At 38.7% G+C, this 15,641-nt stretch overlaps 1 protein-coding gene across 1 annotated transcript in view; it reads left to right on the top strand.

Annotated features, from left to right (window-relative positions):
* The first annotated feature begins 9,231 nt into the window (after positions 1–9,231).
* Positions 9,232–15,641, top strand: part of LOC148878146 (glycerol-3-phosphate acyltransferase 9-like) — a 59,535-nt gene continuing 53,125 nt past the window's right edge. Inside the window, exons 1-2 of the mRNA XM_088949380.1 lie at positions 9,232–9,457; positions 9,586–9,643. Coding sequence (XP_088805506.1) covers positions 9,351–9,457; positions 9,586–9,643 — 165 coding nt within the window. The 5' untranslated portion in view covers positions 9,232–9,350. The remainder of the gene's footprint in view (positions 9,458–9,585; positions 9,644–15,641) is intronic.

The following is a 15,641-nucleotide window of genomic DNA, read 5'->3' on the forward strand; positions in this document are numbered from 1 at the left end:
GACAAATCCAACAATCAATTACCTAATGCTAGATTCTAATTAATAACTTAAGATTTAGAATTGAACCTAACTTGAACCACATAAATGAAGATCAATGAAAAGAAAGTTTTGATGTGGAGTAGAGTTTTGTTAGGTCAAATCATCCTTATTTGGTCAACCTTCATACTGGTACCAATGGGGGGCATAGATTTCCTCATTAACAATCTCATGTAGCATAACATACAAAGTTCAGACTCTAGATTCGACCATAGTCAAATTCTAAGAGCACAAAATAAGAACCCAAACACCATAGACCAAATATCAAGAGAATTAGAAAAATGACCACCAGCCTTATGAACTGACAATAAGAACATACATAATTATTCTACCAATGATATGAACTAACTATAAAATTAGACAGTCAAATTCCCCTACTAGTTTATGAGTTCATCTCTGGTGGTACACTCTCCTACAATGTCCATCATCAAAGTGAGGATGTTCCATTGTCATGGAACAACCGTTTAAGAATGCTACTAAAGTTGTAGGAGCAATTGCTTATCTACATTCAACAACTATTGTATCAATCTATCATAGAGACATAAAGTCTTCAAACATTCTCTTAGATGATAAGGGCAAAGCTAAAGTTTCAAATTTTGGGATTTCAAGGTTAATATAAATTGATAAAATTCATTTAACCATAGTTGTACAAGGGACCTTTGAATTTCTGGAGCTTGAGTATTTTCAATCAAGCCAATTCACAAACAAAAGTGATGTTTATAGTTTTGGGGTTGTTCTTGTAGAGCTTCTAAAAGGGGAGAAGCCAATTTCTTCTACTAGACAAGCATAAGGGAAGAAATTAGTCACATATTTTGTTTCTTCAATTTATAGAGGACTTATCAAGAATTACATAGTTGTGACATAGATTCTCTATTTGTCTTTCCCCTATATTTTATATTTCACTATTTGTTCTAATTTACTTGGTTGTTATTCTTAATTTATATTCAACATAGATTTTTGTTTTTTTTTAAATTGTTATTTGAAAAATCTTATATACTAATCAGAAAGAAAAGGTTGCGACAAGTTCTGGTATGATAATTTTATGCTTTTTAAACATTCAAATGGATGTGTTAATATTTGTCAGTACTCGACATTATGGCCCCGTTTGCTTTTCAGTAAGTTACAAACCTGGTTAAATGTATTTACCTGGGTAAGTGTTTCCTAGGAAAGACTTTCCCAGGCAAGTGCATTTACCCATGTTCTTTTATTTCCAATGTAAATAAGGCAATGGCCATTTTATCCATAAAAATCCATTATTAAAAGGGGCATTTTTGTCACATTCAAGTGTTGGCAAATTTCCCCACAGGTGGGAAAGTCATTTACCCACCTAGGAGATGGGTATCACTTACCCGGATAAGTGATACCCAGGAAAATAAACCTTCACTGACCCCCATATAAATCTGAAAAAAGAACAAGGGATTCTTGGTTAGTGGGAATAAAAATCCCATTGACCAACTTTCCCCCCTCTCAAAATCCAGAAAAGAATGCCCCTATATGTTTTTGTACTTGTTGAGTATTTATTGTAATACTATTACTTTTTATGTTGCACAAGTTCATTATCCAAGTAACACTAACTTGACTCCAACTGAAAATTCAGGGTCAGGTTTCAACTAAACTTATTACTGCTTATTGAAGCCCTAGTTGTTAAGCTTCTAATAACCCTGTCTACTTTCATGTTTAGTCTATATTTTTTCTCTAGCATTGTAAAGGACTACATCAATTTGCATTTTTCTAAACCTTTTTACTACAATATGGCCATTTCTAACATTTTCTATCATATGTTACCAATGGTAACAGCTTGAATTAGTCAGGACCATATGATATTGTGGTAGCCATATAGTGGTTCAAAAATCCCTAGATCTATAATGGAAGAAGTACAAACAAATACGACTAGTAAAAATGATGTGGGACTTCTTGAGATTTACACAAACAAATACAACAAAAAATCTAAAGACAAGTGAAGTTCCTGTGAGTTCTCTAGTGAGTTCTCAAAAGCAAGTTTCAACACTAGGTTCGTTAAGAGCTTGTTCTACTTTAGAAGTAAAACTAACCTATTCATAGTTTTCTATCTCTTGTTTTAGAGCTCAATTTAGCTTGGTTATATCTAAAAATTTATTGTGAATGGAATTTAAATCTGATTGAATCCAACTTGTGAAAGAGGTTGGATACATTACTAGTGAAAGTGTAGATGTAGGGAGGGGAATCCCGATTTGGAGAAGTAAAATGAACATGAAGAAAAAGAACCAAAAAAATATAATGATAGTGGTTATACATCCAAGTAGGAGGAAAATGAAGCATATCTAACAATATCTGGACTTACCGTTGAGGATGAAGCTATGATGGTGAAGTTCTAGGTTCAGATCTGAGTCTAATTGCAATGAGGAAGGCAGGAGCTCAAATCTAGATATAGATTTTGAAAGAATGGTAGGATCCATCTTATGGATGCCAAGAAGGGTGTGGAATGGGTGGGCGAATTTCAAAAATTTTCCTATCTTCTCCCAACTGGGAATCATATTCCCTAAATTTAGAATACAAAATTCAAGGATTCTACTTGAACCATAATCAAACCAGATCTGAACCAAAAGTAAAAGGGAGGATTATACCTAATCCAGAGAAATAGTATCTCCCAAAGTTGGTGTTCACGCCCAAAGAAGACACCAAGATCCGCTCCTGCTGAAGATGACACAGTTGTGGATGGAACGGAACCAGCAAGGTGCGTCCTACACATTGGATCCTTCGCAAGAACCCACTGGAAATTCTGAACACCGAATTCTTTTTAGTCTTTTCTACAAGACTGATGTTAAGAGCTGATTTCTTGACTTCCTTCTACTGCAAAGATTGAATCTTGCAAGAGGGGTTGGCAGCGACTTGGAGGAGAGCTCCTGGGACGAAGATGGCTCAGCAACTTTTCTTCTCTTTGGAGTTCTGAGATCTAATCTCTGTATGCAGAAGACTTTCTTCTCCACTAGAAAAAACTCTGTTCGAAATCTGGTATATTCGAATTGATTTTCTCCTCCTTTCTTCTTGATTAAGAAATCCTCCTAATTAGGAGTTATCCCAATCCAAATCAATATTTGGATAGGGGATAATCTTAATCTTATCTGCAGATTAAGTTAGTTTACTCTTGATCTTATCAGAATGTTACCACATTCAAATATAATTTGAATTTGGTCTCCTAGAGTGGATAAGGTCAAAAGCCCGATCCTTTTACTAACATTAATCTCAGATTCGCCCCTTAGATGGGTGATCATATCAGCCCAGCTTGTAATGGGCTTTTGGCCCATTAAGTGTTCAGTGTTTAACTAGTTTCCAATTTACTGCCCAGTTGGGCTTCTTTGTATGGTGTGGGACCCAAGCATTGATCTACACACCAGCCACATGGGTTCGGCCTAGCCTTTATTACAAGGCCCAGTCGAATTCACTGAAAACTCAGTGACCCCTTGAGCCCATCACATGGACCCTATGGGCCCAACACTTACATTAAGTGGTCCCTGGGCCAAGCCATCTTATAAAAACCCAGGGACTATGGGCAAGTGCAAGATTAGCCCATCAGGCATTATCCTAAATGGTATTACACTTAACCTCTCAGCCTTTAATGATCAAGCACTGCCCGACAAGAGAAGACCTCTCCCTCGGCTGTAAGGAACAGTGCCGCACTCTCTACTCACATGGATCCCGGGAATTAAAACTTTTTGCAAATCTTTTGAAACCGTACATACACACACACACACACACACACACACACACACACACTAATATATATATATATATATATTAATTTTGCAAAAAAAAATTCCAACAATTGAAATCAACAGTCGGCAGTTTGGTTTCCATCAGAGAGAATGCATTCCCGATCATTACCATTGTCCGGCAAAGGGGCTGATCCTGTCACTATGATCACTCACTCAGATGAATTCTTAGACTACCCCAACATATCTAGGTTTTGACCCCCACTAAGGATCTCACTGATTGTCATATCAAAGATAGCCCGATCTGACACCTAGTGAAGTGTCACAATCGAGTACAGGGGTCAGGTGTAACTTTCCAGTTTTGCTCATCTGTCTCCAAAGTATAGGGCAATACTGGAAATCTGGTCCAGTTCAAGGATTCAAGCAATCCCATACTACATGTGCCTTGGGTCTTACCCTGGTAGCCGAGACAAGCCATCCCAGCATTTAGTGGCACATCGGTATCAGTCTTGGCAGGATAAATCTCCCTAGACTTATCCAACGGTTGTGAACATTTAAAACTAACACGAGTCTCTATAAGTGTCCAGTTTTAGGGTCTTACACAGAAATATACCAAACAACATGAATTAAACATGTACTTTATTTAGGGTCTAACCTATTCACAGTTTTCTATCTCTTGTTTTAGAGCTCAATTTAGTTTGGTTATATCTAAAAATTTATTGTGAATGGAGTTTAAATCAGATTGAATCCAACTTGTGAAAGAGGTTGGATACATTACTAGTGAAAGTGTAGATGTAGGGAGGGGAATCCCGATTTGGAGAAGTAAAATGAACATGAAGCAAAAGAACTACAAAAATAGAATGATAGTGGTTATACATCCAAGTAGGAGGCAAATGAAGCATATCTAACAATATCTGGACTTACCGTTGAGGATGAAGCTATGATGGTGAAGTTCTAGGTTCAGATTTGAGTCTGATTGCAATGAGGAAGGCAGGAGCTCAAATCTAGATATAGATTTAAGAAATCTTGAAGACATAGAGAAGTCACCGACGACAAATATTAGACATCAATAGCAATCATTATCGTCGAGCTTCGATTGATGTTTGTAGAAAGTTGTGACGACGAATGCAAATGGTTGGCTTGTTTCCCACAATTGCTTAAAAGAGAAAAAATTTGCTTGGAAAAAATTGAAGTAACCTTTGTCCTCAATATTGATGCATTTTCTGACAAAAATGCATATTTGTACCAATCTTTAACACATTTTTACACTCTTTCCAAATGCTTGCAAATCCAACCTGGGATGCATATTTGTGTTGAACCGGAATTTGCACCCCTTCCAAACGGAGCCTAAAGACATGGGTGATGTTGATGTAATTTTGGGGATTAAAATCCATAAGCAACAAGAAAACTTTATTCTCTCCTAGTCACACTATCTGAAAACTATACTTAGGAAGTTTGGACATTATGGTTGTAAACCAGTTTGTAGTATCCACTTAAGAAAACATGTAGGAGAACCTGTTTCACAAAAGGAGTATGCAAGTATAATTGGATCTGTGTCATACTTAATGAACTACATAAGACCAGATATAACAATAGTAGTTGGAAAACTAAATCAGCATACTCATAATCCTGGGAATGAACAATGCAAAGCTCTAGTATGATTATTAAGATATTTAAAGGGAACTGTAAACTTTGGTGTGTATTATTTAGGTTTTCCTCTTGTTTTAGAAGGCTTTAATAATGTAAATTGGATTTCAGATTTTAAATGATAGTATCTCCACTAGTAGGTATATCTTTACCCTAGGAGGTGGAGCAATTTCTTAGAAAACAATAAAGCAGCTTTGCAATACAAATTCAACAATGGAAGTTGAATTCATTGCATTAGAATTGGTAGGGTCTGAGGCAGAGTGGCTAAGGAACTTATTGGCAGATATACCACTTAGCCACAACCGGTCCATCTATATCTCTCCATTGTAATAGTCAAGCAGCAATAGCTAGAGCCAAGAATAAAACATATAATGATAAAAGAAGTCACATCCACCTAAGATACAACTTGGTAAGACAATACCTTAATGAAGGTACAATCGTATTGGATTTTGTAAGGTTTGAAAAGAATCTTGCAGATTCATTAACCAAACCACAAACTTCTAAAGTGGTTTATGAGGCATCGGTAGGAATGGGGTTAAAGCCCGTTATATAAGTCATTGGTGATGGACACCCAACCTATGTGAAAGGAGATCATTGGAATTAGGTTGAATGGGTGAGAATGAATCATTGAATGACTTGGGAAAGCACTATTAATTTGTGCCCCATTACAGATGTCGAAATAAGATAGTATTCACTACAGTTTGAGGAGGGTGAGTGTAAGACTCTTAATCGGTTAAGAACCGTATGTGTAGTGTACACTAAATAACTGACATAAATGAGTGTGAAGTGTGGCCGTTTCTATGAGAACTCTAAGGGCTGACTCTCTAAAACATTTATGATTCGAAGAGGGGAACAAGGCTGAAATGTTTCAAAACAAAAGAACCACTAAGGAAATGTGAGTTGAGTTAGTTGACAGATTAGTTAGTTACAACAAAGGGAAAAGGTTAAAGGAGTCTGACTCTACTTATACTCTATAACACAATTTGTCATACCTAAGTGTTGATTGAAGTCCAAAAGACATCACCATGAATACTACTCTCGCTGTGATGCTCAGGTGTCTGATCTTCTTGTAATTTTGAATATTGTAGGGTATTGTTGGAGGGAGATTCAAAATTTCAAGAATCACCTCTCTCCCTCTTTTTGTTTTAGTTGTCTTTTCTCTCTTTCCCTCCTCTTGCATGTAGGAGACTCTTGTCCCACTTTGCTTAAGAAAAGAGTTGGCTTGGAGTATATTATCATCCTATCGGTAGGGACCTATAGGAGGAAAGCAATATATATCTCTACAAGAATGTGAGGGGGGTTGGGGGTACTTTTCACACATGGTTGCTAAGCCAAGCCAGGCCAGAATGGGGCATGGGCAAGGGCAAGGATGAGGGTGCGGGTATATGCATGCTACATTGAAACGTTTTTGCCTTTGACCAGTTTAAACTATTTTGACTTTTGAGTTCAAAAGTTTTGTTTAAAATGTTTTTGTCTTCTTATACTTGCTTGTTTTGTGTCCCTATGTCTCTTCTAACAGGTGTCTTGTTGCACCATTCTGGAGAGACACTTCTCTCTAAAAGAACACAGTTGTGTCCATTCGGGTGACCGAGAACACTATATAAATAAAGTGGTGGTCAACCCAATGTTATACACCAACAAATTCACAATTCTTTGTTTGTCTTCTTTCTTGAGCATTCTCTTTTGTGGTTTGCGGAGGTATGGTAAGCGAGTGCACATTTACTAGTGGCCTGTGGGCTGTTTTATCTTAGCGACTGATTTGCAATCACTCGACTACATCGTAGGGGGCAAATGTGGTTTTAAAGAGATTGACCAAGTGGCATGACTCAGCCCTCCCTTTCTCTACAATTCTTAGTCTCGTTTTCACAGTTCTGCAACATTGTCGAATTTGGTTTGGAAAGCGTTCACCAATAAGTTCTATTATGCCCTATTTATTACTATTTTTCCAACAAACTTCCACATGAAAATTGAGATTTTAGTGGAAAAATCTCCATTCCAAATAGATTTTTCCAACTAACAATAGTACTTTTGAGTGTGGACCAACTCCCAAGCTATACAAGCTAAGAAAGTGACATTAATATTTCTAGTCTAGACAAGTGAAATTAATAGTTCTAGTCCTTTCTAGTCCAAAATAACTTATCCTCACCATTAGTCAAATTGACATTAGTATTCATAACTAGGGATTGAGCATTGTCCTTAATTGCAATATTAGTAAAAAGTGCCAACTTCCATTAATACTTAGAACTTCATTCAATTTAAAATCATAATCAATAGATTTCATGGCATAATAGAGCCATACCTGACCAATTATTATACCAAAAGGATAGATTACCATTGCATATATGCATGCAATATGGGGTTATCAATTGTCATTATATAATATATTTCTAAGCAAAGTTCTTAGGGAGTCTTTTAAGGCAAACGATTACTCATTTTAAGAAAGAGTATCCATTCTATGAGCAATTTTATTGAACATATGGCTACCTTGGCTTCAAAAACATGAAAGCGATTATTTCACTCTTAATTAAACGTACTCACTTCAAATGTGAGGGACTAATGATGATGATAAAGACTTGGGTGGTGCTAATTAGGGACAAGATGTATTCACAACAAAAGTTGTCCCAATAGGGTACCAACATGAACTTGTCTCACATCTCACCACGAGAACATTTTTTTTTTGTTGTGAGCATATATGGACTCTACCAATTGATTCAATTAGTAATGTCTCTATTTGGTGTATTAGAGATTACTAGAGATTATGGATCAAATCTTGCTATCATTAGAGTTGGGAGTGTTAGGTATAAGGGGTAGTAACCACATCTTCTCCCAACAATAAAATCTCACCACGGGAACATTTTTTTTTGTTGTGAGCATACCTGGACTCTACCAATTGATTCAATTAATAATGTCTCTAATTGGTGTATTAGAGATTACTAGAGATTATGGTTCAAATCTTGCTATCATTGGAGTTGGGAGTGTCAGGTATAAGGGGTAGTAACCAGATCTCCCAACAATAAAAAATGTTCCAACATATTAGAACGTGATGTATCTACTTAGATATGATGAGTCTTAGGGCTTGTTCCTTTCCTATTATCTTTTATCTCTTAAAGTGCAATCATACAACTTTTTGTTTTCCAATGATACTCTCAAAAAGACAAACAAAAGCTCTCATATATGAGGTTAAAATGGATATTTGATAAACTTTAGAATTTAGAACAATATTTTCTGTATTAAAAATTCAAATGAAAGAAAAATTCACCAATATCAATATACCTTTTAATGTAATTATTACACTTTTAAATGTCAGACTCGAAACAAATGAATAAGCCATTAATCTCATGGTAAAGTGTGTTTCGATTTTTTTTTTTTGTCTCAACTCTAGGGGATGGGCTACACCGTTGGGGTAGGGATATGCTATCAATAAAATGATCCTAATAGGTAACCGTAGCTACATATTAACATCTCCCTTATTATTCATGAAAATATATATGTGACACTCACTTGTTGGGATACTACTGGAAATTTTTGTTGGTAGTAGATCTGAACTACCCTTGGTGGGAAAAAAATTCACCGTATTCTTTATTTTTGTTTTTTGGAAAATCATCATAAAAAGCTTTTAATATGCTGAGTGATTAATTGATACCGAGTGTGGATCTTATTGTTTTATATGGGATGGGATTTTAGTTGTAAAGTTTTTAATGACTTAATTTTTATTATAAGAAATTCAACCCAAATTTACTTGCATCCAAACAAAATAATGGATATAGTAGCCCGTACAAAATACGGGATGGTCATTTTCCACACGTGTCAAAGGAATGTCGAGGTGCGCGGATATAAAAAGTAGAGGGAATCTAAGTGGGAAAGAGGGAGGTACTGAAAGAGAGGCAAATTTCCGCAGTGGAGGAGGATCTACCCATCTCTACTCTATCTACCTCTTTCTCTCTCCACAGAGAGGGCACCGAAAAAGAAGGTGCCAAAATGAGTCAGCTCAACTCAACCAGCTCCGAGATGGATTTGGATCGACCAAATATAGAAGAATATCTACCATCAGAAGCCATTCAAGAGTCTAACGAGAAGCTTCACTTGTAATTTCTTTCTTTAGTTCCTCCTGATCACCACCACCTTGCACCAGCACCGCATCATCATTAATTTTTCCCTGATTTCGATAGTTGAATCTTCTATTACTAATCACACTGTCCATAAACCTGATTAGGCGTGATTTGCTCGATATTTCGCCAACTCTGACAGAGGCTGCCGGCGCCATCATTGACGTAAGCCTCTGCTTTCTTCTTTCTCTATTTTTATTTATTTTCTCATTTGGATTCATTCATTAAACTTAGATAAGTTCAACCATAATTTTTAGAACACCTTAACCAGGTCGCATTTTGGGCGTTAATCAGATTTCATAAGTTTAGCATTTAAATGTCTATCAATTTAATTTAGTTTTTAGTTTTTGTTTTTATCGGTAACTGTAAAATTCTTTAATATTAGAAATAAAGCTCAAGAGTACGATAAAATACAGAAGCAGTGAAACATAAACCCTGTTATCCCTCCCCGAAACAACTTTTCTTCTTTTGACAATTGTGCCCAAAACAATTTATCAAAAAAAAAAAAAAAGGAAATTGTGCCCAAAACAACTGATCTCTACCCGCCCCTTGTTTAGCGAGAACATGTACAAAGGAATTTGCACTCCTTTTGACCCATCGAACTCCCACTTCCATATTTTGTGTGAACCGTTTGAAATTCTTCCTTTCGTTGTTATAACTCCACAGTTTTGCCTCCTCACTTAGTAGCCACCCCACAACCAATTTAGAATCCCCTTCACTAACTAATTTTCCAATTTTCAGAGATCTTGCTCTCTATACTCCTTCAATTAAAGCCAAAATTTCAGCTCTTAGGGAATCTCTTACTCCAATTGGGCCAGAATAAAAACCAAGTATTTTTCCCTCTCATCCCTAAACATCCCTATTCCTTATATGCCCAGTTATCCAAACTGATTCCATCAAATTGAGCTTAACAAGTCCTCTTTCTTTGTGGAGGTCAAGTAGGAATACTGATATTCTTAATTGGGGCAGAATTTGTGTCAATATCTAGGGGGGGAGGGATTTACAAAGCGGCCCTTTTCCTTGGTGTCAATATCTTCTAGTGACTCAACTCCTTATAGTAGCACTTTGATTCGTACTCTCAACTCAGGGAATTCTTTGAAGGAGTAATGTTACTAAGAGCACTTGCGCAAACAAAGGCATTTGCAAGAGTTCTCAACCACTTGATCTGCTTGTGAGGGGGCTTGTTATTAAGTGCGCTCTAATAACAAATACAAGGGGGATGGGTGGTGTTATTAGAATTGAAAATTGAAGGGATGAGAGATCCATCATATGGATGGCCGGACCCTGTAGGTAGGTTGGGCGAAATTTCAAAAATTTCTCTCTCTCCCATGTGGGAATCACATTCCCTGTTTTAGAAAATTGCTTTTCAAGGATCAATCTTGAACCAAGAACCGAACTAGATCTGAAAAAATTCAGTAGGAGAGGGATATACCTGATACGAAGATGCAGTATCCCCAATGAAGGTGTTCACGCCCAAAGAAAAACACCAAAGACTGCTCCCGCTGAAGATGACACAGCATATGGTGGAGCAGAATCAGTAGGGTCCGTCCAATGAACCGAATTCTTTAGCAAGAATCCGATGGAGGCAGTGAGCACGACTTCTGATTAGCCTTTCTCCAAAGACTGATATCAAGACTCTTCTTGATCGTTCCTACAATGGAGATCGAACTGGCAGTATGGCGGCAACTGGTGGAGAATGCAGGGAGAAGATGGTGCAGTCACACTGGTGCTATCTTCTCTCTATGTAAACTGAGATCTGATCTCTGGAATGCTGGGATGGGTTGAATGGTTTGCCCCCTCCTCCTTTTATAGGCTTAAAGAGAGTTCCTAATCTCATTAGGAGTTTCCTAATCCAAATCTGTATTTGGATAAGGAGTTCTCTTTAAGAGATAAGGATAAGTCCTTATCTTATCTGTAGATTAGATCAGCTCTCTCCTAATCTTATCAGGAGGTTTCCAGATTCAAATCCTTATTTGAATCTAGACTCTTTGAGTGGATAGGGATAAGACCCTATCCTATCTGCTGATTTAATCCCGGATCCACCCCCTTATTTAACTAATCATATTAGGCCAGTTCGAAATGGGCTTTAGGCCCAATAAGTCTAAGTGCTCAGAATGCTTCCAAACTGCTGCCTAGTTGGGCTTCTTTGTATGGCGTGGGACCCAAACATTGATCTACACATCAGCCACATGGGTTCAGCCCAGCCTCTGTTACAAGGCCTGGCCGAATTCACTGAAAAGACAGTGAACCCCCTGAAGCCCATCACATGGACTCCTAATGGGCCCAACACTTACACTAAGTGGTCCCTAGACCAAGCCACCTTATAAAAACCCAGGGACTGTGGGCAGATGCAAGATTAGCCCATTAGGTATTACCCTCAATGGTCTTACACTTAATCTCTCAGTCCATAATGATCAAACACTACCTGACAAGAGAGGACCTCTCCCTCAGCTACAAGGAGCAGTGTTGCACTCTCTACTCACATGGATCCCGGGAATTAAAACCTTTTTGCAAACGTTTAGAAACCGTAATATATATGTATATCCGTATATAAATATATTTTGTAAAACAAATTTCAACGATTGAAATCGGCTGCCGGCAGTCTTGGTTTCAATCAGAGAGAGTGCATCCCCGGTCATTACCTTTGTCCGACAAAGGGGCTGATCCTGTCACTATGATCATCCACTTAGATGAATTTTCGGACTGTCCCAACATACCCAGGTTTTGACCCTCGCTAAGGATATCACTGATTGGCATATCAAAGACAACCCAATCCGACACCTAGTGCAGTATCATAATCAAGTCTAGGGGTTAGGTGTAACTTTCTAGTTTTGCCCACTAATCACCAAGGTCCAGGGCAATACTGAAAATCTGGTCCGGTTCAGGGTTTCAAGTAAACCTACACTGCATGTACCTTGGGTCTCACCCTGGCAGCTGAGACAGGCCACCCCAACACTTGGCGGCACATCAGTGTCAGCCTTAGCAGGATAAATCTCCCTAGACTTATCCAACGACTGTGAACATTCTAAACTAACACGAGTCTCATTATGTGTCCAATTTAAGGGTATAATACAAAAACACACCACTATAGCATTAATCAAATATGTACTTTATTCATTTACAATAAATGTCATAATGTACATCAGTCTAATTGGAGCTAAGGGCATACACTGCCTAACATAACTCAGGGAATTCTTTGAAGGAGTAATGTTACTAAGAGCACTTGCGCAAACAAAGGCATTTGCAAGAGTTCTCAACCACCTGATCTGCTTGTGAGGGGGCTTGTTATTAAGTGCGCTCTAATAACAAATACAAGGGGGATGGGTGGTGTTATTAGAATTGAAAATAATGGTATGATTTGGTGTAAATCATGGGCACTTCATATTATTCAATACAGTGTAAGTGCATCAGCATTGAACAAGGTCTGGTTTCCTGAGCTAGACATGCAATACTGGTATAGATAGAACTAATTCTATTAAAATGCCGTTTGACAGTAAAAAATGGAAAGAAAAGAATTTGGTGAACATGCAGCTTTTGTGAAAACCATAGAGCGTCTGCTTAGTGTTAGGTACTACCTAACTCAGAAACTGTTCGAGGTGTCTAGCCTCCTACCGTGAGAGAGAGAGAGAGAGAGAGAGAGAGAGAGTAGTAACTTCTGTTATCCTGGCTGTAGCAGTCTGCCTTATTATATAGGCTTACACTGAATCAATTATTGGCTTCTTGGCCTCTTGGTTGTTACACTTCAGTTATGCCCACATGGCTCTCTTGGCTTTCTTCTTGAATAAACCCTGATACCACTTGGGTCTATGGCTTTGTGGTTCTAATACTTAGGCCATGTTCTTTTTTTTTTTTGATTTTTTCTGAAACACATTTACCCATGTTCTTTTTTTGTTTGATTTATCCAGGTAAATGAAATCCTTTATTTTCCCATGTTCTTTTGCAACACCCACTTTCCTGGGTAAATTGCTATTTTTTCATCTCTTTCCAATTTTACCCCTTGGCCCAAATCCATGTTTTTTGGACATTTTGTCTCATTAACACATAAGCTGTCCAAATAATAGGCCATATTCTTAGGCCATGTTTCTGATAGGCCCCCAATTATCCTCACATATGCTAGGAGAGGGAAAGGGCAGTGTAAGCCAGGTTAGCAGTCGGTTGAGGGAAATGTTTAGATATTGGTGTGCTTATCGTAGCTATGCCAGCTGGGCATTGCTAGAGGGAGTTAGTTATGATATCAGGAGGGAATATTTCTGGAGGGAGTTAGTTAGGATGTTAGGAGGGAATATTTCTAGAGGGAGTTAGTTGTGATGTCAGGAGGGAATATAATATATATGGGAGTTTCTAGATAGGGGGAGGTAGACGGTGAGAAACATTTTGAGTGTTTGGGGAGAGCCGGTGGTCTCTCGAAGAACCGACCACTGTTATTACTCTCCATTGAATGAATACAAGTTTCTTTTCATTTGAGTTGTGTATTTTCGTTGAGTGCCTGTGAATTGCGTGTGAGATTTCTGGACATATCAGTGGTATCAGAGCCCGACTTTCCTCGGCCATGGTAACAGTTAAGGAGGTGGCATCGCAGGTGGAGGGATTCGAAGAACGCTTGTCTTCTCTGCATTCTGATTTTCGTTTAGGGATGGATGGCTTACATAATGACTTTCAGCGTCTCGATCCAGATAAGATAGCGACTCTAGAGAGCTCAGTTCAATCTCTGGAAGAAGGCATTCAAGGTCTGGTGAAACGTTTTGATCTGTTGCTTCATCAACGTGATCTTCCTCAGGTATCTTTTGCTCCTTTAACTACTACTAACGTTTCTCCTCCATTTCTCTCATCGAGTCATGTTGCTGACAAAGGGAGGAGCACAGCATTTCCGACGTCTTCTTCGATGCCGGTGTCGTAACATGCTTCTGATTCTCTTCCTCGGAAGTTGGAGTTGCCTATTTTTGATGGGGAGAATCCAGACGGCTGGCTTTTTCGTGCTGAGCGCTATTTTGAAATTAATGGATTGCTTCCGGTGGAGCGTTTGCAAGCTGCCGTTGTTTGCTTAGAGGGAGATGCATTGGCTTGGTATTACTGGGAAGAAGGTCGGCGACCTTTTCGTGGCTGGGAAGAATTCAAAGAGCTCTTCCTTGAGCATTTTTGATCGACTCAGGAAGGTAACTTACAGGGGCAGCTCTTCTCGTTACATCAATCTTCTACTGTTAAAGAATATCGCCACCAGTTCGAGGTTCTCTCGGCTCCCTTACGTGGCCTGCCGGAATCAGTCCTTGAAGCGGCGTTTGTTAATGGTTGTGTCTAGATATCCAGGCCGAGCTCCGATAGATGGAACCCGTTGTGTTGATTAGGAAAATGGTCGCAGCCCAGGAGATTGAGGATAAGAACCAGGCCCTTTGGGCTTATCAATTGGGGTTATTTCCTCGTTGGCCCACAACATCCCCATCTAGAGCCCATATAAATTCATGTGTGACGCAGGTGACTACTTCTGCTGACACTCGACCTACACGTGCTGCGGTACCTTCTTCTTCTTCATCGGTCCCTATTATTAAGTCCTTGCCACCAGCTTTCAAAAAAATGTTCGATAAAGAGATGCAGCAGAAGCGTGCGAAGGGTCTATGTTTCCGTTGCGATGAGAAATACAGTCATGGTCATCGTTGTGCTCAAAAATCACTTCAGGTTTTATGGGTTCAGGATGATGTGGAGGAATTTGCTTCTGATGAATCTAATTTGGACAGCACTTCGGATGACACTGAAATCGCTCCGGCTCCAGATTCGGCCGTGCTTTGTGTTTCATCTCTTGTGGGCTTGTGTGATGCTAATTCCCTTAAGGTGAGTGGACGCATTTTGTCGCGTGAAGTAGTCGTGTTGATAGACTCGGGTGCATCCCACAATTTTATCTCTGAAGCTTTAATCGAGGAGTTGAAATTGCCCCGTACTCCTACACACGAGTTTGGAGTTCAGATGGGTAACGACGATGAGGTGAGAACTTATGGAGTTTGCCGTCAGGTTTGCCTCAACTTACCTGAATTGGATGTCATTGCAGATTTCTTCCCTTTGAAATTGGGTTCTACGGATGTCATTCTTGGTTTTCAATGGTCAGCATCTCTCGGTGATTCAGTGATGAATTGGGGTAACATGTCTATGAAGCTCACTCTGGGGGGTATTTGTG

This window comes from Nelumbo lutea, chromosome 1 (genome assembly GCF_056320005.1).
Source record: "Nelumbo lutea isolate HS-2025 chromosome 1, American lotus-T2T, whole genome shotgun sequence".
NCBI classification, from domain to species: Eukaryota; Viridiplantae; Streptophyta; class Magnoliopsida; order Proteales; family Nelumbonaceae; genus Nelumbo; species Nelumbo lutea.